At 46.6% G+C, this 25,071-nt stretch overlaps 7 protein-coding genes across 7 annotated transcripts; 2 read left to right on the top strand and 5 right to left on the bottom strand.

Annotated features, from left to right (window-relative positions):
- Window positions 1–4,608: 4,608 nt before the first annotated feature.
- On the bottom strand, window positions 4,609–5,286 carry PpBr36_02470 (uncharacterized protein; the record flags this gene model as incomplete). Its single annotated transcript, XM_029889651.1, has 1 exon — window positions 4,609–5,286. The coding sequence occupies one exon, from the start codon at window positions 5,284–5,286 to the stop codon at window positions 4,609–4,611; it is 678 nt and encodes a 225-aa protein (XP_029754233.1).
- Window positions 5,287–7,167: 1,881 nt separating this feature from the next.
- Window positions 7,168–7,413, top strand: PpBr36_02469 (uncharacterized protein; the record flags this gene model as incomplete). The annotated part of the gene is made up of 1 exon (XM_029889650.1): window positions 7,168–7,413. The coding sequence occupies one exon, from the start codon at window positions 7,168–7,170 to the stop codon at window positions 7,411–7,413; it is 246 nt and encodes an 81-aa protein (XP_029753297.1).
- A 3,347-nt stretch (window positions 7,414–10,760) lies between these two features.
- Window positions 10,761–11,039, bottom strand: PpBr36_02468 (uncharacterized protein; the record flags this gene model as incomplete). The annotated part of the gene is made up of 1 exon (XM_029889649.1): window positions 10,761–11,039. One exon carries the CDS (start codon window positions 11,037–11,039, stop codon window positions 10,761–10,763), a length of 279 nt encoding a protein of 92 aa, XP_029753296.1.
- Window positions 11,040–12,763: 1,724 nt separating this feature from the next.
- PpBr36_02467 (uncharacterized protein) lies at window positions 12,764–15,977 on the bottom strand (the record flags this gene model as incomplete). The annotated part of the gene is made up of 3 exons (XM_029889648.1): window positions 12,764–15,028; window positions 15,114–15,704; window positions 15,840–15,977. 3 exons carry the CDS (start codon window positions 15,975–15,977, stop codon window positions 12,764–12,766), a joined length of 2,994 nt encoding a protein of 997 aa, XP_029753299.1.
- Window positions 15,978–19,894: 3,917 nt separating this feature from the next.
- Window positions 19,895–21,085, bottom strand: PpBr36_02466 (uncharacterized protein; the record flags this gene model as incomplete). The annotated part of the gene is made up of 1 exon (XM_029889647.1): window positions 19,895–21,085. One exon carries the CDS (start codon window positions 21,083–21,085, stop codon window positions 19,895–19,897), a length of 1,191 nt encoding a protein of 396 aa, XP_029753298.1.
- Window positions 21,086–21,731: 646 nt separating this feature from the next.
- On the top strand, window positions 21,732–23,516 carry PpBr36_02465 (uncharacterized protein; the record flags this gene model as incomplete). Its single annotated transcript, XM_029889646.1, has 1 exon — window positions 21,732–23,516. The coding sequence occupies one exon, from the start codon at window positions 21,732–21,734 to the stop codon at window positions 23,514–23,516; it is 1,785 nt and encodes a 594-aa protein (XP_029753301.1).
- A 648-nt stretch (window positions 23,517–24,164) lies between these two features.
- PpBr36_02464 (uncharacterized protein) lies at window positions 24,165–24,868 on the bottom strand (the record flags this gene model as incomplete). The annotated part of the gene is made up of 2 exons (XM_029889645.1): window positions 24,165–24,395; window positions 24,497–24,868. The coding sequence occupies 2 exons, from the start codon at window positions 24,866–24,868 to the stop codon at window positions 24,165–24,167; spliced, it is 603 nt and encodes a 200-aa protein (XP_029753300.1).
- Between the last annotated feature and the right edge of the window lie 203 nt (window positions 24,869–25,071).

The raw sequence follows: 25,071 nt of genomic DNA, 5'->3' as shown, positions 1-25,071 counted from the left end.
TTTGCAGCCAAATCTTATGGCTTTTGCACGTGGCGGTGGCATGTATATATTCAATCTAACACTACATTTTGGTACGTATATCTGATTATATAAGCCGTTAAATATGCGGATAGGTAAAATGTATCCAATCTTATATATGTTTTACAATCGAAATGCTTTTACATTTTTACCAATCTTAACATTAATAAAACCAAAATTTGAAAACGTGGATTATGTATATAAACAGACGTCAACGTAAAATCCGATTTACAATACCGGCCCTTTTTGTTTTTTTATATAAAAGAATGCTAAATTTGTGTTATTTTTGTATTTTTTGCTTTATTTAATTAAATAAAATTTATAAAAAAGAAACTCAAATAAGATTTATTAAGAAATTAAAAAAAGAGTGCATAAATCAAAAATATTATAATTTTTACCAACATTTGCGTAAATTATTTAATTTTTTAACAAATTGTTAATTTGTATAAAAATATTAATAAAATTTTTGTTTTAATCGATAACTGCATGCATTTTGCAGTATTAGGTTTACCAAGCTATAAAAACTGTAATTTAAACTAAAATTCATACTATATATTATTATTTAAAATAAGAATTAAATATAATAAAGAATCACAAATGTTACTCAATATTTTGATATCTTTCCAAATACAGTGGTTATTAAGACGCGGCCGGTATTCAAATAATCAATAAATTCCAATAAATTTAACCCAAAATATTATATATTTTTATAATTTTTATTTATTTTTTTATTCGAATATTTAATTTGCATGCTATAGGTACACCATTTTCTTTTACCATCATAATGCGAATATTTTGTATATACCCGCTATAAACGGCAAAATAACACAAATTATCCTTATATTAATAAAATAATCATTAACGATATCGCAACATCAAATATACTATTAATAATACCGTTATAAACGGCGAAATATAACAAATTATCGTTGGTGGTACCGCCATGAACGGCGAAATGCGACAAAATGTCCTCAAACTAGAACGAGCTAGTCTCAGTGCTCAGACTAGACCCCCCTGCTCCGCAGTGGGGACCGAGCGCTCCATGTACCTTTTAGCCACATGGCTTTTCGACCAATTACATTGGCCGAAAAGATCGCGCCCCTTCTAGTCTGAGGACATCTTGTCGCATTTCGCCATTCATGGCGGTACGCCAGTATTACCAACAATAATTTGTCGCATTTCGCCGTTTATAGCGGTATTATTAACGATAATTTGTCGCATTTCGCCGTTTATAGCGGGTATATAAATTGTATACGCATTATAATAATAATATACATGGTGTAACCACGGTATACAATTCAATATTCGAATATAAAATTAAATAAAAATCGGAAAAAATGTGAACTAACCTGTATTAAATTAATTGGGTTTTGGCAATCCTTTTATTAAAAAACCTCGTTTCTTTGTCCAATTTATTTGGGAAGATATTAAAATATTAAGTAAGATTTGTAATTTTTTATTATATTTAATTATTATTTTGAAAAATGCAGTATAATATTTATTTGAATTTCAAATTAAAATGTTTATTATTTACCGGATCGAAAATTACAAACTGCATACAATTATGGTTTAAAATAAAGCTTTTATTAATATTTTTATATTAATCATTAATTTATTCAAAAGGTAAATAATTTACGCAAATAACTTTTAAATAAAAAAGATTTTAAAGCTGTTATTTTGGTATAAATTTATATATAGTCGTTATTCAATTTAGTTTTTGCAATTTCTTTTTAATTAAATAAAGCAAAAAATAGAAACATACTTCAAATGTAACATTTCCTTTTATAAAAAGGTAATATAGACGGGTATTACAGATTGGATTCCACGTTAACGTTTCTTAATACATTTTACTCAATCCCTGGAATTTTGGTTCTATTATTTTATAAACTGGTGAAAATATAAAAGCGTTTCGATTGTACATTATATATAAAATGATATACACTTTACCTATCCGTTTATTTAACGGCTCATATAATTCGATATATATACCAAAATGGGAGATTGTATTATTTATACGAATATTAACCCCCTCGTGCAAAATGCCGAAAGTTTGGCTGCAAAATAAAATAATATAAAATTAACTAAATAACGCAAAAAATCGATCAAAAATATATATTTAGCATTTTTTTATATAAAAAATTTCATAAAGCGAATATCCCAAGTTGGATCTCACGTAGGCGCTTGTTGTTATACGTTATCCAATCCCTGTAAATTTGGTTCTATTATCGTCAAAATTGGTAAAAATATAAACGAGTTTCGATTGTAAATTATATATAAAAAAATATATACTTAGCCTATGCGTTTATTTAACTGCTTATATAATGTGGTATATGCACCAAAATTCAGTATAACAATATATCAATATATACGACCCTCCACGTGCAAAAATTATAAAATTTGGTGAAAAATTAAAAATAATATCAAAACAAATCGAAAATCGAAAAAAAAATCGAAAAAAAAGTACCGCCATAAACGGATTAAGGGCAAATGGTATCGAATTCGGCTATTATAATAAATAAAAAAATAAATCGAATTGCTACTAATAGCGGTATTAAACGCTATTTTTAACGATATTTTCTTTTTTCCATATTTTGCGTAGTTGTGGAATAATAAAGGAGTTTCGGTCGAAAAAAGGCCAAAAATACCGCCATAAACGGCGAAAATCGACAAATTATCCTCAAACCTAAACCAAAGCGTTCTTTGGATGGACCCACAGGTACATTGCAAAACCGCAATTGAGCCACGAAATGGAGCGAAGCGAACGGAGTGGATTAATTGTGGAGCTTTGGGCTTCAGGGATGAGCCCTGAGACTAAGAACGAGCGCGATCTTTTCGGCTAATGTAATTGGTCGAAAAGCCATGTGGCTGAAAGGTATATGGAGCGCTCGGTCCCCATTGCGAAGCAGGGGGGTCTAGTTTAAGCACTGAGACTAACAATTTGTCGCATTTCGCCGTTTATGGCGGTACGCCGGTACCACCAACGATAATTTGTCGTATTTCGCCGTTTAAAGCGGGTATAAACATTATATTAAAAACAGGCTTTATAAACGCCCTGCGACCGCACATTAAATGCAGATAGTTGCATTTGTCATACGCGCAACCAATTAAACAGCGGTATAATTAGCATATTGTATTTAAAATGTAATAGCAAACAAAATAGTATTACCACAGTATGCAATTGAATATTCGAATAAAATATTAAACAAAAATTATAAAAATATAAAATAACTTGCGTTGGATTAATTGGAGTTTAACAGTTTTGTTATTAAAAGCCGCGTCCTTTTAACTAATTTATTTGGAAAGATGTTTAAATATTTAGTAGAATTTGCATTTGTTACTATATTTTATTATTATTTTCAATTAGAGTATGTAATACTGGTCTAAAATTCAATAATAATATTTATAATTTAACGGATTCAAGACTACAAAATGCATGCAATTATCGTTTAAATCAAAGTTTTTATTGATATTCTTATATTATTTATTAATTTGTCGCAAAACTGAATAATTTACGCAAATAAGGCTAAAATAAAAAGGAATTTAAATATATCCACTTTGTTGTAAGTTTATACATAAGTGTTATTTAACTTCATTTTTATAAATTTTATTTAATTAAATAAAGCAAAACATAGAAAAATAGCACAACTTCAACGTTTCCTTTTATAAAAAAGTAGTATAAACGGGTATTACAAATCAAATTTCACGTTAACGTTGCTTGATATATTTAATTTAATCCCTGAAACTTTGCTTTTATTATTGTAAAAATCGGTAAAAATATAAAAGCGTTTCGATTGTAAATTATATATAAAATTACATATATTTTACCTATCCGCTTATTTAACGGCTTATATAGTTCCATATATATACCACCCCCCACGTGCAAAAACATCAAATTTGGCTGCAAAACAAAATAATATAAAATTAATTAAATAAAGCAAAAAATAGATAGAAAATACGTATTTAGTATTTTTCGATATGAAGATTTTTTAAAGCGAGTATTATAAATTGGATTTAGCGTGGACGTTTGTTTATATACGCAATCCAATCCCTGTCATTCTGGCTTTATTATCGTTAAAATTGGTAAAAATATAATCGACTTTCGAATACAAATTATATATAAAAATATATATACTTTACCTATCCGCTTATTTAACGGTTTATATAATCCGGGTTATATACCAAAACTTAATATAACGGTATATATATATATTTACTTATATATATGACACTCCACGTGCAAAAATTATAAAATTTGGTTAAAAATTGAAAATAATATCAAAAGAAATCGAAAATCGGAAAAAAAATCGAAAAAACAATACCGCCTAAACGGATTAAAGGCAGGTGGTATATAATTCGGCCGTTATAATAGATAAAAAAATAAATTCAATCGCTGCTAATAACGGTATTAAACGCTATTTTTAACGATGTTTTTTTCAATATTTTGCGTGGTTATGGAATAATAAAGGAGTGTCGGTCGCAAAAATGCCAAAAATACCGCTATAAACGGCGAAAATCGACAAATTATCCTCAAACCTAAACCAAAGCGTTTTTTGGATGGACCCACAGGTACATTGCAAAACCGCAATTGAGCTACGAAGTGGAGCGAAGTGGATCAATTGTGGAGCTCTGGGCTTCAGGGATAAGCCCTGGGACTACGAAAACCGGCGGGCTACCCAATTCGGGTTGAGCCCGCCAGCCCGCGGGCCCCCATTTACCCGCCAAGAAAACCCGTAGGCCACTACGGGCCCCCGCCAAGAGCCCATGGGTTGGCGGGCCGGGCTGGGCTAAATCTGTTTTCGGGTTTTGGCAGGCCTTAATCCTTGCAAATCTTCTCGGCTGCTCTTTGAATTCATTGTTCTCGGTCACTTCATCGATGTCCTGTCCCGGGATGATCTTTGTCCACCTCTTGATACTTTTCCAACGTATCGGGATTTTCTTGGCCACGTCTGTTGCCTTGTGGTCGACCTCATAGAAGTCTTTCAACGGAGACTTTGCAACATATTTGATAAACGCCTTTGTGAACTTGGCGTCATCTTCGTCCACTTCGTAGATATAAAAAGTCTCGTCGCGACCAAGCTGCTTATAATCGGCCCTCACCGACTTGGGGGTGAGTCCCAACCTAATGCGTTGATCGGTCATGTTGGCGGCAGCTTTGAGAGTCAAACCTTTGAAATCCCGCACGGATTTCGGATCGAGCGTGGTTCCTATCGGAGTGCCAGGGTATTCTCTAGGCAGATATGCTATGGCGTTGCCCGAAAGCAAAAGCATTAGAAAAGAGATCAGGGTGAAAGTAATACAAAACATTGTCAAACGAGTGATGAAGTGCTGACGCAAACGAGAGGTGGATGAAAAAAAGAAGAGGAAAGAAAGAAAAAAAAGAAAAAAACAAATCAATGAGTTAAATGCAAAGAAATTTACACAATCTACGCGACAGTGGAAAAGTAAAAAATAGTTCAGACTGAATGTGTCGTATCCGAGGCTCTGCTATTTAAAAATTTGAATGACTTGTGCACCTATTTAATCAGGGCAGCCATTGCAGATCTATTGTTTTCCAGGATGTTCCAGGACTCCAGTCTTTAGGATCCCCAAGACTCCCGGAGCGGATAACTCGGAAGCAGAATATAGGAACATTGCTTTCGCGGCTGCACCGCTCTTGACATGGGCAAAAGCTTATCGAGCCCCGGGGTTCCAGACGTCGATGTGTTATTGCGGTCAATTTCAACTGCCAAAAATTCGGGGACACAATCCTCTCCCCGGGCGAGACTGATGTGTGCGAGCACTGCCACCAAAAAAAAAAAATAAAAGAAAAAAAAGAAGAAGCGACCCACCGCAGGGGGAGGAATATTTTTAGTCCGGTTCACTGCAGTGGGAATGGGACGTGTTGTAATGACTCTAATCCGGATTCTGGTTGGTTGTTGTGTGCACTCAATTTTGAAACGTACAGATCACTTTAAAGCTTTAATAGGTCTTTGATCTTTTAAAGTTATACACACTGGTGCTTGGGTCAGTTTTCAACCCGGAACGCTTCAAAAAAAAAAATTGCTATCCACCCAGCAAGTCATTTTCAACGGCTGTTTGCGACCTCGTTCTTAATTTCTCAACTTCACTCCACCTGAATGAACCTCAAGTACAACCTCAAAATACCATTGTCTCGACCCGTGACGGAACAGCAGTATGTGACGGATCAAGATTCCATTGCGTAAGATTTTGCAAGTACACTATTGGTGCTTCTCTGCTTGTTTCAAACAACGTTTGCAATCACTATTACCGCAAAACACATTGTCTCAATCATACAAAATTGGCATCGTCACGCGAAAGTGCCTCACAAAAACCAGCACGCATTTCCAATGCTTGGAACCTATGGTGTATATCGGACCGTTTGAAGAGCCCCTGCTCATCAAGCAAATGCGATGTCTGTGATCACTGATCATTACTTTGTCAGGGCCCGCAGGCCACAACCAATCTCTGCACTGCCTCAAGAACACGGGCTTAGGTCACGACTGTTACCCAATCCTCGCACCAAGCACTGGGACCTTAGTATTCTGCTTCTACAAAGTAACAAGTCGCGACGATGTCATGTGTCTCCTTGCCTAGTCAGGCAGCCAAGATCCATGAGCGAGCAAACCAAACCATCCCAACTTTCTAGTCGAGCGAATATAACACTGCCCGAACGGGTATCGCGAGGATGTCTCTACAGTCTGTCTCTATAGCCTTGTGACCACTGAAGCTAGAGACACCTGCTGATCAATGGTGTAACTAGATTAACCGGCTTAAATCAAGAAAATACCAACGCCAGGAATAATTCTTCTTTATTCGTATCTACCTATTCTCTGACGTCTGACAAAGGGTGAATCAAAATTCAACTGTCCAACCGATGATACATGGGGGGGGGGGGGGGGNNGGGGGCTCATTTTCCACTTCTCCAAAATGTCGGGATTTTGAGCTTGAATCCGCTACTAGCACTAGTTTCACCCTTGGATTACAAGGTGGCGTCGACTCCATCGGTTTACAAACTCGTCAATTTTGTGAATGTGCGTCATGTCCGCCTTGGAAAACGGCTCACTGGTTACTACTGAATAATGAGATCCAGCATCCTGTCGACACAAGCAATATGTCCTCTTATCCAGTCATCTGATAAAAAAAACAGCCATGGCACCGGCACCAGATCAGGAAGAAACACTTCAACCTTCACGCCTGGCCGCAGCGCCCTTATTCTCTGCGTCGCTGACTACAGCCGAGCCCACAAGGCGTGTCGACAGCGGCCTTCAGGAAATGCTGCCTCAGCGTGAAGCCCCAAAACCGTGGCAGCAGATGCCAGATGGCGCCAGTCTCATCAGCCATCGCCACGGCATCATCGACAAAATACCGCAGTGCCTGAGAGATGGTCGGCAGTAATCTGGCGTTTCCAAGGTGTCGGCCAGCGGACCATAGGTCTCCGGCCGTGATGCTAGTAGAATTGACATGGGGCAAAACCTCTGTAAAGTTGGTCCAGGCTGCTTATCCCAGTGTGGCATCCGGAGTCGATTATTGGCTTGGAAATGCTCCACAAGGTTAGTGAATTCTCTCGGGTAAGAATGCCTTTGTCGCTGCGCAATCCAACCGGCCAAATTATCCCAGGACAAACTCCATGACAACCTTGGTTTATCAGCATCGGACCATGACGGAAAACCCAAATCTCGCCCGGGTATTGGTGTCTAGCCCGTGAGTGTACGGAACGCTCACAGAACTCCGCATCGCAGTCGAGCAGATTCAGTCGGTACGAGGAACGCATCTAAATTTCAGGCCCAATGCGGAAGGGGATGAATCTATCGCGGACTTCAACCATGATGGGTTTCTGATTTGTTTCTTTAGCCGTATCTCGGCGCTGAATAGCCTAACCACAGCAAAACACATATTTTTGTTTCTCAAGGGAATGATAATGCATGTCCCACTGTCCCAGAGGCCATCGCTCTTCCTAGGCTTGCGAACAACGCTACTTGGCGGCCGACAAGTTTAGCTTTATGAGAACCCGACAATCCGTTTTTCATGATCCTTTTTACACGCAGGCATGAGGCCGGATTTTGACGTTTTATTGTAATTGATACGCACAAACCCCACATATCGAGGCGCATTTAACATGGGCTGGTTTTTTTCCCCGCGTCGAAGCTGAAGCCTCGAAATAAGTTGATTCTTCGTATTCTTTGAAATCGTTTCAAGCGGGTAGAGTCGAATAGCTCGGCCAGTTCCGTATTGGCAAACATCATCATGTGTCGAACGGATACCGCTTGAGCAGGCATTTGTTACTGCGCCTGTAATCTAGCATTGAATCAAACCAGCTTAACGGTGGCAACTCGCCCATCCAAGACGAAGCAACATGAATTATCGAGGGCAAAAGATAAAAAAGAAAATGGCAGGTTAAGGCCGCTGCATAACCGCACTCTAAATCAATACGACATGAATGCATCAATGCGACTGCAATCTCTACTTCACGCTATATAAAGACCTTTGGGCCTTGCAATCGGGCGATTTCGGATCTGTGTTTACGCGCATAACTGATCAAAGTGGGCTTGAAATGAAACTAAATTCTTTTCGCCAAAAATTGGACTTACCAGTTCAGCTATTTTAGGAGAAGAAAGTTTCTAGGTACTAGCAGTAGACGCAGTGTCATCATCCCTCGTATTTGACACCCTGAATCTTGACAACCGTATCAGGCTCGGTCCAAATTGGGTCGCAGTACCAATTGAAGCTAACCATAAAATCCCAAGGATCAATTTTTGTACGTGTGAAGGCCTCGGCTTTCCCTTTCACCTCTCGACCCTTGTGCGTAATAGAGTAGTAGCACATCTTTTTCGGGCCGGCGTAAGCGGTTGAAAAGAGCGCTGCAGTGGCGCAAGCGGTTGAAAAGAGCGCCGCAGCGGCGGTGAAGACGGAGAGTAGGTTCTTGGGCTGCATGGCGTTCTTTCTTTTTTTTCTTTTCTTTTTGCTTTTCTATATGCTTCTTCTTGTTATGTGTCTTGGTGAATAGTTTATATTTTGCTTGATAAATATTTATACTAGGTAACTAAATATCAATGTTCAAAATAGAGGTTGTAGAAACATTAGGGCCTTGGATTTGTACAGGTCCAACGCAGCAAAACTTGACTGACGGGGCCAGTCTGGAATTTCCATATCACATAAGTACTAGTAATGAATATTTATTTTAATTCGTTCAAAGGTTTTGAGCTAACTAAAAGAAAGGTTTTGAATAATCAGTTTCCCGGCAGACTATTATTAGCATCTCGGCATAAACATTTATTTTCCTCGACTCGATTGTCAGGTCATGCCAGCAAATATCGTAAGCACAGCCACAAAAGCCCACCAAATATAACAGTTGATAAATCAAGTGAATGCATGCTTATAAACTACTTGTGGTTTGAGCTTCGCAGAGCCCCGGTCAGACCGGGGGTCCCTAAAATCTGGATGATTCGACTTTGTACATAAATTATATACAAAAATCAAAACCAGAAGTTTGAACGGCCTGCATCTCGACAACTATAAATCCAAGTTCTTTTGGTAAAGGCTAACGTGAGGGAAAACGAGTAGAAATCCTTTATACAAAATGGTAAAAATTAACAAAGTTTTTACGGGTCAATATAAAGAATAAAAACGAGTTATTAACATTGTATCAATATTGTAAAGGCTTATTATATAATATTAATGGGCAACTTGATTTTTGTTGCTTAAAATTTCCCCTCCAGATTTCTTTTTTCCTATTTCGTACATAGGACTTTTATTTGTTTTCCCATACGCTGATTTGTTCCAAAGAAAGTCTGGATTTGTGATTGTCCAGGTGCAACCCGTTAAAGTCGAAAATCTCCAAATTTACATATTAAATAAGGTGATTACAAATTTTATGGACCCCCTGTTTGACAGGGGGTTCCGCGAAGCTTAACCCACAAGTACACGTCCCGGACTGCATTGTCGAGCCTTGAGATCTTTCCCATTTCCCTCCAATCAACGAGCCTTTCATTCAAGGTTGACACTTTAAGTTATTGGGGCAAAAAGGCGCTGGCCGTACCAGGGCGATGTCAAAAGCGCAAGGATATGAAGAATAGGTAGAGAATCAATAAGGAGGTGGTTTACCAGGGGAACTAATTGAAAGAGCGTGCCGCTAGGGAGAAACGTCGCAGCACTGCACGATGCTCGTTGCTTGAGCGAAGCATTTGCAGGATTATTCCGGATCATGTCGTCGCCCATGAAATATAGGCGCCTCATGTTTTGCCCTGGATAGCAGGCTGCGGCAGGGTCAATCAAGGGAGAATATTCGCACTTGTGCGCAGTGCTTCCTAACGTTGCGTACCCCCTGTTAATCATTCGTTTTTAGGGACAAGCCGACTTGACAGGTTGACGAAGCTGCACGAATGCATATGGCGTTCCAGCGGCTAGCCCCTTCGGCGAGCACCATGACGGTTTGTCAAAGATAACCTAACGCAAAACAAAGACATTGATGATCAGTGGTATCGGATCGACGGAACAAGAGCTACACAATGCCGCCCAAATAAAATAAACTTATAAACCCACCTCGTTGTATGATTTACAATTAGTATATAAACCACTTTGAATATCCGACAATCAGGCCAGCCAATTACAGCAATCTCATAGAATGACAAGTGCCCCAAATATAAATACAGTCCCTTGGTATAAATTTCTTTCTCCAGGTAATATTGCAGTGTAAAAGTACTCCACGAAACTCAAGTCTTTGTTTTTTTTTTTTTGACACGCGACTATGCCGGCTGGAAGCTGGGTGTCTTCATCTCTATATACAAACCCCGGTTTTTATGACTCGGCAAGCAGTCTTTGCTAAATTTAACCTCGGTTCCCTCGATTGTTTGCGTTGAGCCGGGCGAGGCTGAACCTTCGCCGCGATCCTCCCACTTGTGGTGGTTTAGCCTTAGAATCTTATAATGGCAGGTCTTTAGGGCTCCGTGGCTTGTTCCGGCGTGGGCGGTTGGAAGAAGAGCCGTAGCGGCGGTGATGACGGAAAATAGGCTCTTGAGTAGCATAGTGTTGCTCTTTGTTATACAGCTGAGGAGGAATGCCTGCGTCGGCAGGGTGTAAACTTCAGGAGGGTGAGGAAACCATAAACGGTTTACACAGAACAGCTATAAATCTGCAGTGAGAGTATCGTGGAGTTTCAATGCACTCAATAGATCAACATAGTTAGTCTCAATTTGCACCGCTTCTTATATATGAGTTTCGCAGGTTTATTTTTGGATCGGCTGCATTGTATATTGGTCATGTCTAATATACCATTTACTTGATTACGACCGTACATCAACTGCCCATAATGCGCTATAGTATATGTGGTATGTATGAATGCATTGACTAAACGATAATATTCTGCATTGGATGGTGGTAGGGGTAAAAATCCACATCCCTGAACAGTGGTGGCACATCTGCAACCGTGTGGGACTTTTGGGGTGGGGGGGTTTCATCCGTTTTCGATAACAATCTTTACTATATAACAAAACAAAAAAGAAAAAAAAACCTACGCGTTCTCATTGCGCTTCGGTAAAACTTTTAATTATAATGTCAATTTTGGTCAACATTTTGAATAGCATTACAGCCGGAATCAGTTATCATGTATAAAAAAAATAGGTTATAATTTTAAATGTTAAAATTGTTAAGTTAACCATTATTTATTAAATAGCTGAAATATTTATACAAAAATGCGCGAAACACCTGTGGGCCGCATGCACCAAAATTAAGGCTGCGTTGTGGAAGTTGGATTGATGCATACACTGTAACAGCGGTGGGGGCGAGGGGAGGGTTTCGCCTGGCGCCCGTAGGACATTTCTGTACCAACAGCAATCCATTGCCTACATTCGGGATCGGTTCTGGCTTCTAAATGGTGGCTTCTTTAGAACCGGTGCTTTGGATGTGGTAGAGACTGAAATTACTCTAGCCTGGTCATAGGTTCACCCTGGCACGCACCGGCATGACCGACCTGATATTCATTCCGCGTTAGCAGGGCAGGGCAGGGTTAAAGCTTCCAGACTGGTCGTAAAGCGCAGAGCGTTCAATGAGATACATTACTCAGACGTTCTTTTATCCTTGGCAACGGCCCACCAGACAAGGATTTTATTGTAGCTGCCTGCGCGAGTCGGAGCGTCACGGGGAATTCCCTCGGTATTGACTGTGCCGTTACTGCCCAAGAAGAGGAAAGAAGGTCAAGTTTTGGGCGATAAAATAAGCTATTTTACCAATAGAGTGGGATTTGCAATGAAAGCAATAGGGAAACCGAAAGCTGGATGTAAAAAAACAAGCGGTATCAGCAGAAAGATCCTTGAAACGAATATCGGCCGTCATAATTTGGTCACGGATAAGACAACCAATCCAAATGCGTCGCCGGCCCACCGAACGAACATGTTCATGTAGGGCCTGTCGCGAATATGCTTGTGGCAAACAGATGGCGCTAACCATGTCAATTGTAGCTTTGAGAGCATACTCGAAATCTGTCCCGTGTTGCGCAGACGGCAGTGCACTCCAGGCACGGATGGAAAATTAGCACGGCGGATAGCTGGGAACAGATAAAATTCCCCAAGAAACCAAAATAATTGAAAGGCAATAGTCTAGTATAGTAAATGGGTATCAAAGCTCAACAGATGGAAAAGATAGTCAAGTCAACCAAGAGAGATTGGATGACCGAAAAAAGTCGGACAAATGAAAATGACAAAATCTGGTAGCTGTTCTTAAGACATCATGATGTAAAAGAGAAGCGAATTCATCACCGCGACCCGAATCCACCCTTCCCACCACCAACCGCGACACTCAACGGCCTCAACCCTCCAAGCCCCCCAAACTGATCCCAGGCCTCGCTAAAATCGGTATCCATGACGCCGTTCTGTATCCCCAGGCCTTCCCATTGGCTCTGGGCGTCAAGGTACTCGCTCACCGTGTCGCACTCGCTCGCACTGTCAGAGAAGCAGTCGGTACAGAGGATCGGCGGACTGTTGGACCAGAGTCCTGTCGGATGGCTTCCGAGAGGATTCTGGTGGGTGCACCGCGGAGCGTTGCTGCCGGGCATGACGTTTGGGGCTTTGCTGATGCGCAATGGGGATGGCGCCCGGCTGTTGGGCGAGGGCGGGGCGGCGAGGAATTCGCGCTCCACGCCGAGTATCTCCTGCACCATCGGTCTGCTGATGGGGCCCAGGGTGCCGACGATGGAGAACGGGCGGGCCGGGTTGCGGTGCGGGAGCGGTGGAGTGGCGATGGTTCGGCGACGGATGGGGTCCGTGACGGTGATTTGAGGCAGCGATGCCGGGCTGCGGAGCGAGAACCTGTGCCTGACGGGGTCGAGCTCGACTTTGTCGTCAGTCAGGGGCGTGGTGGGTGCCGTGCTAAAGTCGCCCTGGGAGCGAGCGGTGCTAGAGCTGGAGTTGGAGGCAGTGGACGCGGTACGCTGTGCCGTCTGTTCTTTGGCAGCGGGCGGGGGGATTCCTGCTGTCAGAATATTCGGCATGTCCCCAAACGGTATGTAGCGGGATCCTCGCTTGTCGAGCCTGTCGTTGAGTAAATCTCGCGATCTTCTCTGACTCGACGACACGTTATCCTGGTGATGGCTGATATTAATCGGCAGGGGTGGAACTGGTGGTACAGTCGAAGGTGGCCGCCCCCATGCTTCCTCTTCGGCGGGAACAAGACTGTCCGAAACGCTTCTGAACTGGACATCGTTGATCCCGTTGCCGTATCCTGGGATGACGATCGCTTGGTAGCTACTCTTGCTTGGCTTCCTTCGCATCGAGGACTTGACGGGCGGCTCCGGGGTGGGGCTTGTGGTGAAGGCGCCGACGATTGACCGCCGGATACTATTATTCCTTGACGAAGCTCTGGACAAGGACCCGGTCAAGCTCCCGAGACCGCGTGTCAGACTGCTTCCCCTTGGCGGAACATGTATAGTCGCATGTCGACCACGACGGTCCGATTCGTCGGGGTGCGTCAAGGCGTAGTAATTCACGTCTGGCTCGAGCGTCATTGTTGGGGTACCGAGCGTCGCGTGTGCGCTCTTGGGTCGCTGCTCGGGGACGACTGCATGAGATTTGTTGGCCCAGCTCAACGGAGGCCTGTCCCTTCGGTTAGACAAAGTTGAACGCGACGGGACAAAATCTTCTTCCCATGTCGGGAGGTCAGCAGTAGGGATGCAGAGGCTATATGGGGTCTCGACGGGCTTGACGTCCTGTGGCAGGCGAGTGCAGTCGAGCAGAGTCTGGTAGGTACAGTACACTAAAATCCAACGGACTTTGCGAGCGTCGACAAGGGTAACCTTGTCCTTGTCGCTCTGCTTCACCGTCGAAAGAGCCAACTCTTCCTCAAAACGTCGATATGCGATTACAAACTCGTTGGTGAGGACCTCGCGACTCCCATTGCTGGCCGCCAGTAGCGCAGCATGGACAGCCACGCGGGTGTCAATGCGGGACTTGTCCGACCGACCGACGCTGAACCATGATTTTCGGCGCGAGGATTTCGAGATCGACGGTACTTTGGACGAGATGGTTGATTTGGAAGATCTTGTAGATGACGAGGGACTGACCGAGCAGTCACCTCGGCCAGCAATCTCTGGCAACAAGGGAAGCGGGTTCCTCAACCCCACATAACCACGCTCGCGATCAAAAGCCTCCACGCTCTGCAGCACACAAATGCCGCCCTGGGCAAGCGCGGGACTACTGTCGCTAATAGTGAACCTTTCGTCCACGAGGTATTCGTAAAGGCGGCCAAAGTCTTCCGCCATCCTGGAATAGATCTCGGCGCTAAAGATGCTCTTGGAGCTGTTGGCTCCGCGCGGCGGCCACTGGCCGAACTTGGTGGCGTAAAACGACACGACAAAGGTGCGGAACCGGTCCAAGTGCGCACGGGCGCCTGTTGTCAATCCAAGGCGCTGCTCTGAGAGATCTTCCTCGAGAAAATTTTGAAGCATTCGGCTGGATCGGGATAGCTTGTTGTCCATGGCGCTTCGAGTTCTCCGTATCGCTCGACGTGCTGCAGGGCTGATGTGCTGTGTCGCGTGGTTAGGTTAGTCGTTACTCTCTCACAGTCGCCGGGTATGACCTATGAGAAGAAGTGAATGAGAGTGTACTCACAGTGTATTCTGAGCTTTTGTGAAGTTGATCCGCCATGCCAACGCAGTGAGCGAAAGCATCGGTATAAATGTGTCGGATTTGCAAGGACTCGCCAAAATGCAGCATGGCCAAGGCATGCGACGACTGGCCAGCCAGAAAGAAATAACCCTCCTCCTCAAGAAAGTTCATGAGATCCCCCAGATTGTCCACCCCCGGCTCGCGGTACTCGTTCATACTGTGCAAAAGCTGAACTATGGCGTTTCCGAGATGCATGCCAACCAGGGATTTTCGGAGAAGAAATGCAAAGAAATTCCGCACAGCGAGGTAGAAGACGTCCGCCTGCACTTGAGACGGCGCTGGGATATACAGATCTATCATTTCCTCGTCCCATGCGGCACGGTTGAAGGATTTGTGCGACCTCCTTGCAGCCGCTGTAGTTGAGGTTGCGCATGTCGCCGATTCCAAAATGACAAGATACCGCTCAATCAATGGCAAGCAACGCTGTTCCTGCAGCTCGTAAAAAGGAAGCTTGAAAGACGGCTCTCTCCGAGACTCGCCATGGCCATATAGGTAAACGCGGCAATTGCCCGTTGGTACCCACAGTGCCTTGTCCTGGTAGTTCGATTTGTTGTTGAATGTCAGCTACATGGTTGATGGACGTTACCGCAAGCAACAATACTAAAAAGAAAAACAATATGCAAAATATAGAACAAACGAAAAGGAAAAGAAAAAAAAAACACTACTCACCTTCGCCACAGGGTCCCAGGAATAACTTGTTCTGGCTGCCCCATCCCACTTTCTCAGGTTTTGCAGTCGAGGCGCACGTCTTTTGGGCGGCCTGGTAAGGGGAAACGCCCTGCCGCCATTCGTGCTCGAGTCCGACATGAGGTGTGCCTCGTTCCAGTCAAGACTCCTTCTTCCAACCTCGGCAAAGAAAAAAAAAAGAGTATAGATGTAAGGAGAATAATAAAAAGAATGAAAACAAAAGAAATAAACGGATAAAAAAGCAAATATCACTCCTGCCCAGTGATTACGAGAATCCTCAACAGGTCGAACCCTGGCAACAAGCTCGAGCTGCTATTCGGTAGTCCCTGGAAGGATCTTAGGAGAGGCTGCTGCAGGGAAAAAAAAAAATGCGGGTTGCGATCAGTACGATTTCCCCTGCAACCACACCCAAGACCCTGTTGATGATCCCAATTCGGATATAGTTGTCCAGTCAAAACCGTGAATTGATTCGCTCCACGCGGGGGAGGTTGGGCCTACGTAACCCAGCAACTCGGATCGGGACGGCAAGGGCTTAGGGGTTGGGTTCGTTTTGTCGATCAATCTGGGTCAATGACGAAGGTGCGATCTTGTTTACTTGGAGCGAGAGGAGAATCGCAATTGGCGTGGAGAAATTCTTTTCAAGGGTGAAACAGAAAAAGACCCAAGAAGATAAGAAGATTGAAGATCGTGGGGAAAAAAAAAAAAAAAAAATCAGGGACGAGCTGTCAGAATAATTAAGACATGAGAAAAGAGAAAAGTAGCTTTGTCAAAGTGCACAGACAGAATGGAGGCGACAAAAACGATATATGAGGGGGCAAAGAAAAAAAAAAATAATAAAACGAAAATCGAAAAAGAAGATGACAACATGAGAAAAAAAGCACGTTGGCACACGATGCAGTAGTCCTCTAGACTGGCCTAGGTCCTCCGCTCGGGCGTTGCACAACCATGACGGGGGGATGTTGGCGCTGAGGTCTGATGTGGTCTGGCTTGTTGGCTCACTTCAGCGAGTGGCTGGACCCAAATCCTGGAGGGGAGCTCGGGGAGCTGATGTTAATTCGAGGTGTGGTAATTTAGAGTAGCTTCGTGGAGAGCAGAGAAGGAGAGGTTCGCCAGCTAAATCCAGCCAGCTTCGAGTCAATAGCGGGCGTCATTGGTACCGCCACATGCCGTGACCCGAGTCACCTGGCGCGTCAATTCCAGAGGATTAAAGTTGATCAAGAAACGCACCACACTGAGATTGGAATCATGTCTCTGAATAAATGAAACAAGGGTTTCGATATACATGGATACTGTAGATTAGATAGATAGATAGATAGACAGACAGCACCCAAAGAAAGTACCAAACAAAAACCTACCCTTACAACCAAGCGACAGGGCACCCGCCCATCTAGGTTTGAGCTGAATGCCGTCCCGGCTCGCCTTGTCGCTTACATGCTTGTTCTTTTCGTTTTCTTTTCTTTTCATGTTCTTTTCCATTCGCCAATTCTTCAGCTGCCAACCCGTCGCCTCAGCAAGGTTTCCATGTCCGCATTTTTTGTCGGGGCGCTCCGATCTGGGCGGGTTTTGTGGGAGAGAAAGAGAGAGAGAGAGAGCTGACAAGAACGCTAAACCGGGACCCCGGGCTGGGCAAAGGGGGAACGCAAAATCCTTCATGCAGGAACAAGCGAGCTGCGCTTATTCTAGGTCCGCCCTCTTTGGGAAAGAAGCGAAGGATTTTGACGCAAAATTTCGAAAGCTGGCAGTCGTCGCGTTTGCTGGCCTAGAACCAGTCTAGACAGCACCTAAGCAAGACCACGCTACAAGTACCATGCTGGATTCAGCCTTTTTGGAACAGCTGTTCTGTTCCCAAGAACCCCGAAATTCGCTAATGGCTATCGACGAATCAACCATGATTAATTGGCAGGCGCGGGATTCGTCTTGCGACTGGACAAAATGTCGTAGTTCATGACTCCTGGACTTGCATCGCCGTTTGCAAGGGATGGTCTGAGGGGTGGAGAACGATCGGTTGGCAGGGAGTAAGGATGAACAGGAATTGTTGGTTTGATAAAGACTCTGGACGAGAAAAAAAAAAAAAAAAAAAAAAAAAAAAAAAAAGACGACTGTTGCCCTACACGTGGGTCAACTTTTGGTGTTCCAGCGAACATTTCAGGTGGCTTTTCGGTACTGTAGCCATGCCACCCACTGAACAAACGCATCTCAACCCCGACAATTTTACGACTTTCAACGACGCACAAAACTCGGTAAATTTCAAAGACCCCTACACTAGTGCTGATACTTGGAGCGTTTGTTGAAGGGCGTCAGCTCCGGACTAGTACTAGACAATGAAGAAAGAAACATGAACAAAAAGAAGGAGAGGCGGAAAAAAAACAGAGTCAAAGCGTTGAAGCAAGCAACAATCTGTTGGACACTGCCCCAAGGTACCCTATCCTGACATGACTGAAATCATTCGGCTCTTTTCTGCCGACATCGACTGGCCATGCGCACACCTTATGCATGCGTCGGCGTTTAGTTTTCGCCGATACATGTCTATACATCCCTCACCCCTCAGCTGTCTCTCCACCGACTACCGATTTTCAATTTGGGATGGAGCTGATGCACGGGATAAGATCCATAACGGGTTCCAAGCAGTAGCACCCATTATTATTTCCGCGGCTAGCCCTTTGGGAACCACTCATGTAGTGGCAGAGGAGACAGCTTGATACGAATCGCCGACAATTTCCCGCGTCCCAAAGGGTAGCTAGCTACACCAACGTTGTACGCACGTCCTCGTGCTCGTCCTCACCGGCGTCGCGACTCTGTTTGTTATCCAATCGCGGGTCACACAAGTCCTGTAAAACAACAATAAAAATCCGCCTGGTATTGTTCTTGTACAACCCCATCCATCCCCTGCCGAGAGTCTGTCGGGATTCGGGGAAGCACAAAATCCTCCAACCTCGCCCATTTTCTCTACGAGGTCCTCCACATCCTTCTTTTGTATTTTTGACAATCCCGAGAACGCGCAGACTGTCCGTCAGCTTGCTGCATGTCATCATGGAAACCATCATTCATATGCTTGGCAATTTCCCTGTCCGGATCATCGCCACCCCCCCTTGTCCAGACAGACACTTACAACGGCGTCCGCGCCGAGCCGTCTCGTTGCTTCAAGTAGCGTAGGGCCTCCTTGGCACGATCTTTGCATTTCAGCTCCTCCCCGGACGGCTTGCTCGAGGTCGCCACCGCTGCCGGATCTTACGGGGTCCAGAATTGGCATCCCATCTGTCCGTGCGGCTCTGGAACTTCAAGTCCCTGTAGTCGATTCTGTGGCCCTTGTTGATGTGGTGATTCTTCTTTCTCGCCGCGCCCGCTAGCACCCACTTGATCGTTGATCATGCCATTTGACGTGCCAGAGGCGGACTAGGAGTCTATGCCCAACTCGAACACAGGCCGTCAATGGCAGAAAAAGCAACAATACAAGCATCGCCACAATGGCCTCGTTCTTGTCACGGTCCAGAAACTTCAGTCCCGAATCATATCCATTCATGATTGTTACATGTTCCACTGCACTTATAAAATGTACTCATATGCAAGTCGTCAATTTTTTCCCCCGTTCTTTCCCCGGGAAAAGACGATAATATCCGGCTCTTTTCATCGATGTTATGCACTCCCTGCTTACCAATATGTACATTAAGGCCGAGGGTTTTTGATTGGCAGCAGCGTATTTGACCATACTGACACACCCACTCAGCCGCCTTCGTGCATACCGCAACCCCACTGCTGGGCTCCCGGATCTGCAGCGTGAGTCGCTGCTAGGAAGATGATATCAAAGCACACAGAGCTCCGGTGAGAGAGCTTAGTGCTTACCGACCAGTACCGGGGGGGTTACAATTTTGAAGGCGGTTGAAGGTCAAAACAAGATTTGCCCAGGCTTTGCTCCGGGGAGTTTTCGAGGCTTGGTATTACGATGGTAGTAGCAAATGGCATTTTGAACACGAAAATTTCTGTTTTATCATTACTATCCAGACATTACTAAAATAACAGGATGCAAAGCACGGCAGCCCCTAAATGGAACCAGCGACAGCACCCTGGGCGATCTGCAGCGTCCCCTCATCGTCGTTGTGAGCGATAAACGCCGATGCGTAAAAGGTGCCGCCAAACGTGCAGCGGACGTCCGACAGCTGCACGTTCAAGCGGCAGGTGTTGGGAACCTGGCCGGTCGTCTCGGCCATGCTGCGGTAGGGGATCTTGACAGTTGCCTTTTTCTTGCCGTCGCGGTCGGGGAAGATGAGCTCGATGCCGGCGTCCGCGGGTATGTCGGCGCAGGCGGTCGGGTACCGCGGCAAAATGAAGGGCTTGTCCTCCTCGAGGCCCGTGGCGGCGAAGAAGGCGTCGCTGGACGTCGGGAGCGTGAGGCCCCACGTGCCCGAGTCCACGAGGCAGTCGGGCGCGGGCTGGTCGCGCTGCTCGACGGGGATGGCCTGCGCGGGACCAGAGCCGTTGATGGGCGCGGCGCGCACCTCGGGCATGGCAACGTAGTAGTATCCCTTTTCCTCGCGGTCGACGCCGGCGTTGTGCACCGTCACCAGCTCGCCCATGTGCTTGTCCTGGGGCACGCCGCCGAGCAGCAGCCTCCCCATCTGCGGCGCGTTGAGGTCGGCGGGCGGCGCATCGAACCAGATGGAGAAGACGGAGCTGCTGATGCGGCCCTGGCGCAGAAGCTCAGGGCGCAGCTCGGGCCCGCCCGCGATTGCCGGGATGGGCGCCAGGCCTAGGATGCTCTTGTCGTAGTGGGCACCGGCGCAGGTCGTGCTACGATCCTTGATGAGGGTGAAGTCGGCGATGGCAACCTGGACGTTGTCGATGGAGGGGGAGTCGTCAAAGTTCATGGTGTCATTGACGGTGTACGGGCAACTGATGATCTTGCCGCCGCCACCGTACGCGAATGTTGTGCTGCCCTCGGGATATGGGCCGCTGTGTGTGCTGGATTCGGGCCAGTTGAATGCGGGCTGGACCGTTTGGTTGCACGGCCCAAGCACACCGAGGTAGGGAGAGCCAGAGTTGACGGTTGCATTTGGTCCACTGACCCAAAAGCCATAGCTTCCTGTGTCGACAACAGTAGGGATGGGTGATTGGGCGGGAGTCCCCCAGGAGATGTTGGCGACGACTTGTTGGTCGATAAGCGGCTGGTAGAAAACTGGAATTGCCAGCGTGCTTGCTGTTGCTGCTGCTGCTGCTGGGGCGATGGCGACCATGATTAAAGAACGTGGTGAGTATAGCGGTAATAAATTCGAAAAAGCGAGAGACGGGTGATGAGACAAGGCTGATGACTCTGCTCAGCCTCTGGTGGAAACCGAGAGGCGAGCTCATGCAGGTTTTATGTATGTGTTGCGCCGCTGCTTGAATACAGAGAGAGAATAAGAGCCGACATGCCGCATCGGTCACAAAGACGCTCGTGTGGATGGATCCTTGCAGTTCATTACGAGCTTTTCATGTCATCTTAACCTGATTGCCTTAATGGGACAGTGGGGTCTGGAGAAATTTGGGGATCGAACACGGCGAAATCACAATGCAAATCCCACCTCTTGAGGGGTGAAACTGGTGCAGGCTGGCCAATCGACAACCAAAGACCCATCGCTGAGATTGTGGACGTCGGCAGATCTTCCCGCTTTCTTGCACAACACGAACTTTACAAAGTGGATCCCTAACGAGATGAGCATTCAAGCCGGGAAACCATTACGAAATCTTTCACAGTCTGGCGGGAAAAAAAAAAATGAAGTCACCAAGTTTCCGCCCAATTTCTTATAAGGTGCCGGAGGTTGGTGTGCACAAGGTCTTCCTGAAGCCATGCGTCTTCCGACCAGCGCGTCGTCCAAGTTCTGACAATCGGGTGTCGGCAAAATGTTCGTCGCTTCGCTGCTTTCACTGCTCCTCGCCGCCTGCACTGTTGCCGGGTTGCCACAGCAAGCTGCCGAGGACCTGGTCGAGCACGAACGAGCAGCCCTGGTACCAACTTCTTGGAAGCGGATCCGCTCAGCGACAGCCGACGATGTCTTGACGCTGCGCATCGCTGTCAAGAACCATCATGTGCTCGACCAAACTCACATTTTGGCGCGCAGCGACCCCAACTCTCCTTCTTACGGAAAGTACCTCAACGCTGCCGAGCTGAACTCTCTTCTCGAAGAGTCAACATCCTCCAGCGCACGCCAAGCCTCATGGGACAGAGTCAAGCGCTGGGTTGGTCAGCAAAACGTCAAGGTCGTCCGAGAAACTGCCCGCGGCATCGATGTCAGCCTTTCAGCCCCCGAAGCAGAATCTCTGTTCCGTACCCGCTTCTCCATTTATACCAAAGATGGTGACGAAACCCCGGTTGCACGTACCGAGGCATACTCTTTGCCTGCCAGCATCCGAGACGACATTGAGTTTGTTTACCCAACCATTCACTTCTTCCAAGGGGGAAATTCCCGCGCCCATGCGCCCATATTGGAGCGCCGTCAGCGTAGCCTTCCCCAAGGACCATTCGATTGCACCAAGTACAACTGTCCTGTAAACATATCGGCCAAGTATAATATAGACTACATTCCAGAGTCTGCGTCAGCCAGCAAGCTTGCCGTCGCCGGATTTCTCGAGCAATATCCCAGCACTGAGGATTTGAAGAGCTTCGTCTCAAAATACGGCCTCGGCAACTCCACCAACCAAGCCCCTTTCACCGTGGTGACCCTCAACGGGGGCAAGAATCCCGACACGATCCAAGATGCCAAGATCGAAGCACAGCTGGATTTGGAATACACCAGCTCCTTCACCGGGCCGCTCAACGTCACCTACTACATGGTCGGAGGCCGACCCCCGACCCTGAAGCAGCCGGGAAACATCTCGGTGCCGGCAAACGAGAGCGACCAGGAGCCGTACCTCGAGTTTCTCGACTTCCTCCTGTCTCAGGACGACATCCCGCAGGTCATCTCCATCTCCTACACCGACGACGAGCAGTCCGTGCCGCGGAGCTACGCCGATCAAGTGTGCGACCGCTTCGGCCTCTTGGCCGTGCGCGGCGTGTCGGTGCTGGTGGCCAGCGGAGACGCCGGAGCCCAGGGCACGCGCTTCAGTGACTGCGTCGGCCCCGCCGGCGAGCCGCGCTTCATCCCGACTTTTCCCGCCTCCTGCCCGTGGGTCACGACCGTCGGCGCCACGGCCGGCTGGGGCGGCGTCGCCGGTTTCAGCTCCGGGGGCTTCTCAAACTACTACCCGCGGCCCGCTTGGCAGAGCGCCGCGGTCGAGGCGTACCTGCCCCACACGGGCATCCCCGAGAATCCCTGGTACGCCTGGAACAGCTCCGGGCGCGGCTACCCGGACCTGACGCTGCTCGGCACCGACTACCTGGTCACCAACGGCGGGTTTACGCAGCCGGTCAAGGGGACGTCGGCCTCGACTCCGGTCGTCGCCAGCATGATTGCTTTGCTGAACGACATCCGGCTGAGAAAGGGCCTGCCTGTGCTGGGGTTCCTGAACCCCCTGCTGTACTCGAGCGAAGTGGCCCAGGGCGGCTTTACCGACATCACCGAGGGCGTCGTCAATGGCTGCTCCAGTGCCGAGGCCCAGCAGCCTGGGTTCACGGCCGCTTCTGGTTGGGATGCGGCTTCCGGGCTGGGTGCACCGGATTTCGCCAAGTTGAGGAAGCTCTTGACTTGAGCCTGGAGGCTGGAGAGTGGGATGACACACAGTTTAACTTTTAGGTTCACCAACAGGCAGTATCGGCAGGGATGGTATAAATGTGCGTCTTGTAGTTAATGAAGTTGATGATAAAATTTATTGATACAGAATCCTAATCTGCCTCCTATGCGTGTAATTAGGAGTGGCAGACACATCGGAGCTTTTTTTTTTTCTCTTTATGTGAGAACATGGACACAACGGCTGTCCATGACTCCATGTTCATTATGTTGGGATGCAGCCGAGTCAATCAACTCTCAAATGCTTTAGTACGCTCCCCGTACAGTCAAATTGTTATAACCTTCATTTTATAGACCCAATGGGAATCCACAGTTATGTTCTTTGAAAAGCTTATCAGAATCTATCACATACTTGGAGCAAACTGATCTTTAGGAGGCTGCTAACTGTTGCAAATGCTTTTCATGTCTTCTCGTTATTGATTAAGATTACACCACAGTTGTACTCGACATTAACTGGAGGCCAGTGAACAAAGCGACTAGCCCAGTGACTCCTGTTCACAGCTCCCTCATTGAATGGTGGTCCCCCCCCCCCCCCTAATTTCATTGCAGCTTTGTTCCTGAAACAAGGTTTCCTTCGTTCCCCGAAAACAAGACAAGCCCGCGCTGTGATCTACTTTGACTCTTCAGCCCCAACGGTAGTGGCATCCGAGGTGGCGTTGTAGGCGCCGCCGTCAGAGACGATGCCATTGATGGCATTGTGCTGAACCTCGCGCTTGCTCTTGCAGACCCGGTTGGACTGAATGTAGTAGTTCTGAGTGAGACCTCCCGAAGACCAGGTCCACTCGCCGCCGTTGCGGTTCTTCTTCTCCACGCACTGGTTGATGATGTTGTTGAAAGCGTCCTGGCGAAATGTTGATTCTCATTGTTAGTATTGTTTTCTTCTCTCAAAGAGAAAGGAAAAAAGAATAAACGCCGGCGCAAGAACAAAAGACTCTGACTCACCCAGCAGTAGTCGCGACGACCGCGGGTACCCTTGAACGAGGCCTCGTGAACGGTGCAGCACTGGCCGCCGACCGGGCCGCGCTGGCAGTCGGTCTCCAGGCGGTAGCTCTCGCTGCCGCGGCAGACGCCCGACGCAGCCGTCTGGTAATCCCCCACCGTGCCAAAAGATGCCGAGCCGTAGCATTCGGCCGCCGAGGCGCCGGGCGCGAGGGCCACGAGGGCGGTGGCGAGGACAGAAACGGCCGTGAAAGACTTCATATTGGGCTTTTTGGGGAAAAGGTTGGGCTGGCTGGTATGCTGGCGAAGTGTTTTCTTGAGTCTGGACCGTCTTGATTGTCTGCTGCCGAGTGCTGCTGGAGAAAGGACTTCCATGGTGATGTTTTGGGAGCGGACGAGGGCCGTCTTTTATAACTGCGAAAACCAGCCATCCACTTGTTGTGTATCATGCTTCTGTCTGGAGAGGCAGATTTCTAGCTGCATCGTTTGCGTATCACCCACTGTCTCGTCGTTGTTACCGTCGCCACTGGAGGGGAAAAAAAAAAAGTGTTACATACAATTGTTTCCACAAACGTTGG

Source organism: Pyricularia pennisetigena, chromosome 3 (genome assembly GCF_004337985.1).
Source record: "Pyricularia pennisetigena strain Br36 chromosome 3, whole genome shotgun sequence".
Classification (NCBI taxonomy): Eukaryota; Fungi; Ascomycota; class Sordariomycetes; order Magnaporthales; family Pyriculariaceae; genus Pyricularia; species Pyricularia pennisetigena.
This window is presented reverse-complemented; position numbering and strand designations above follow the sequence as displayed.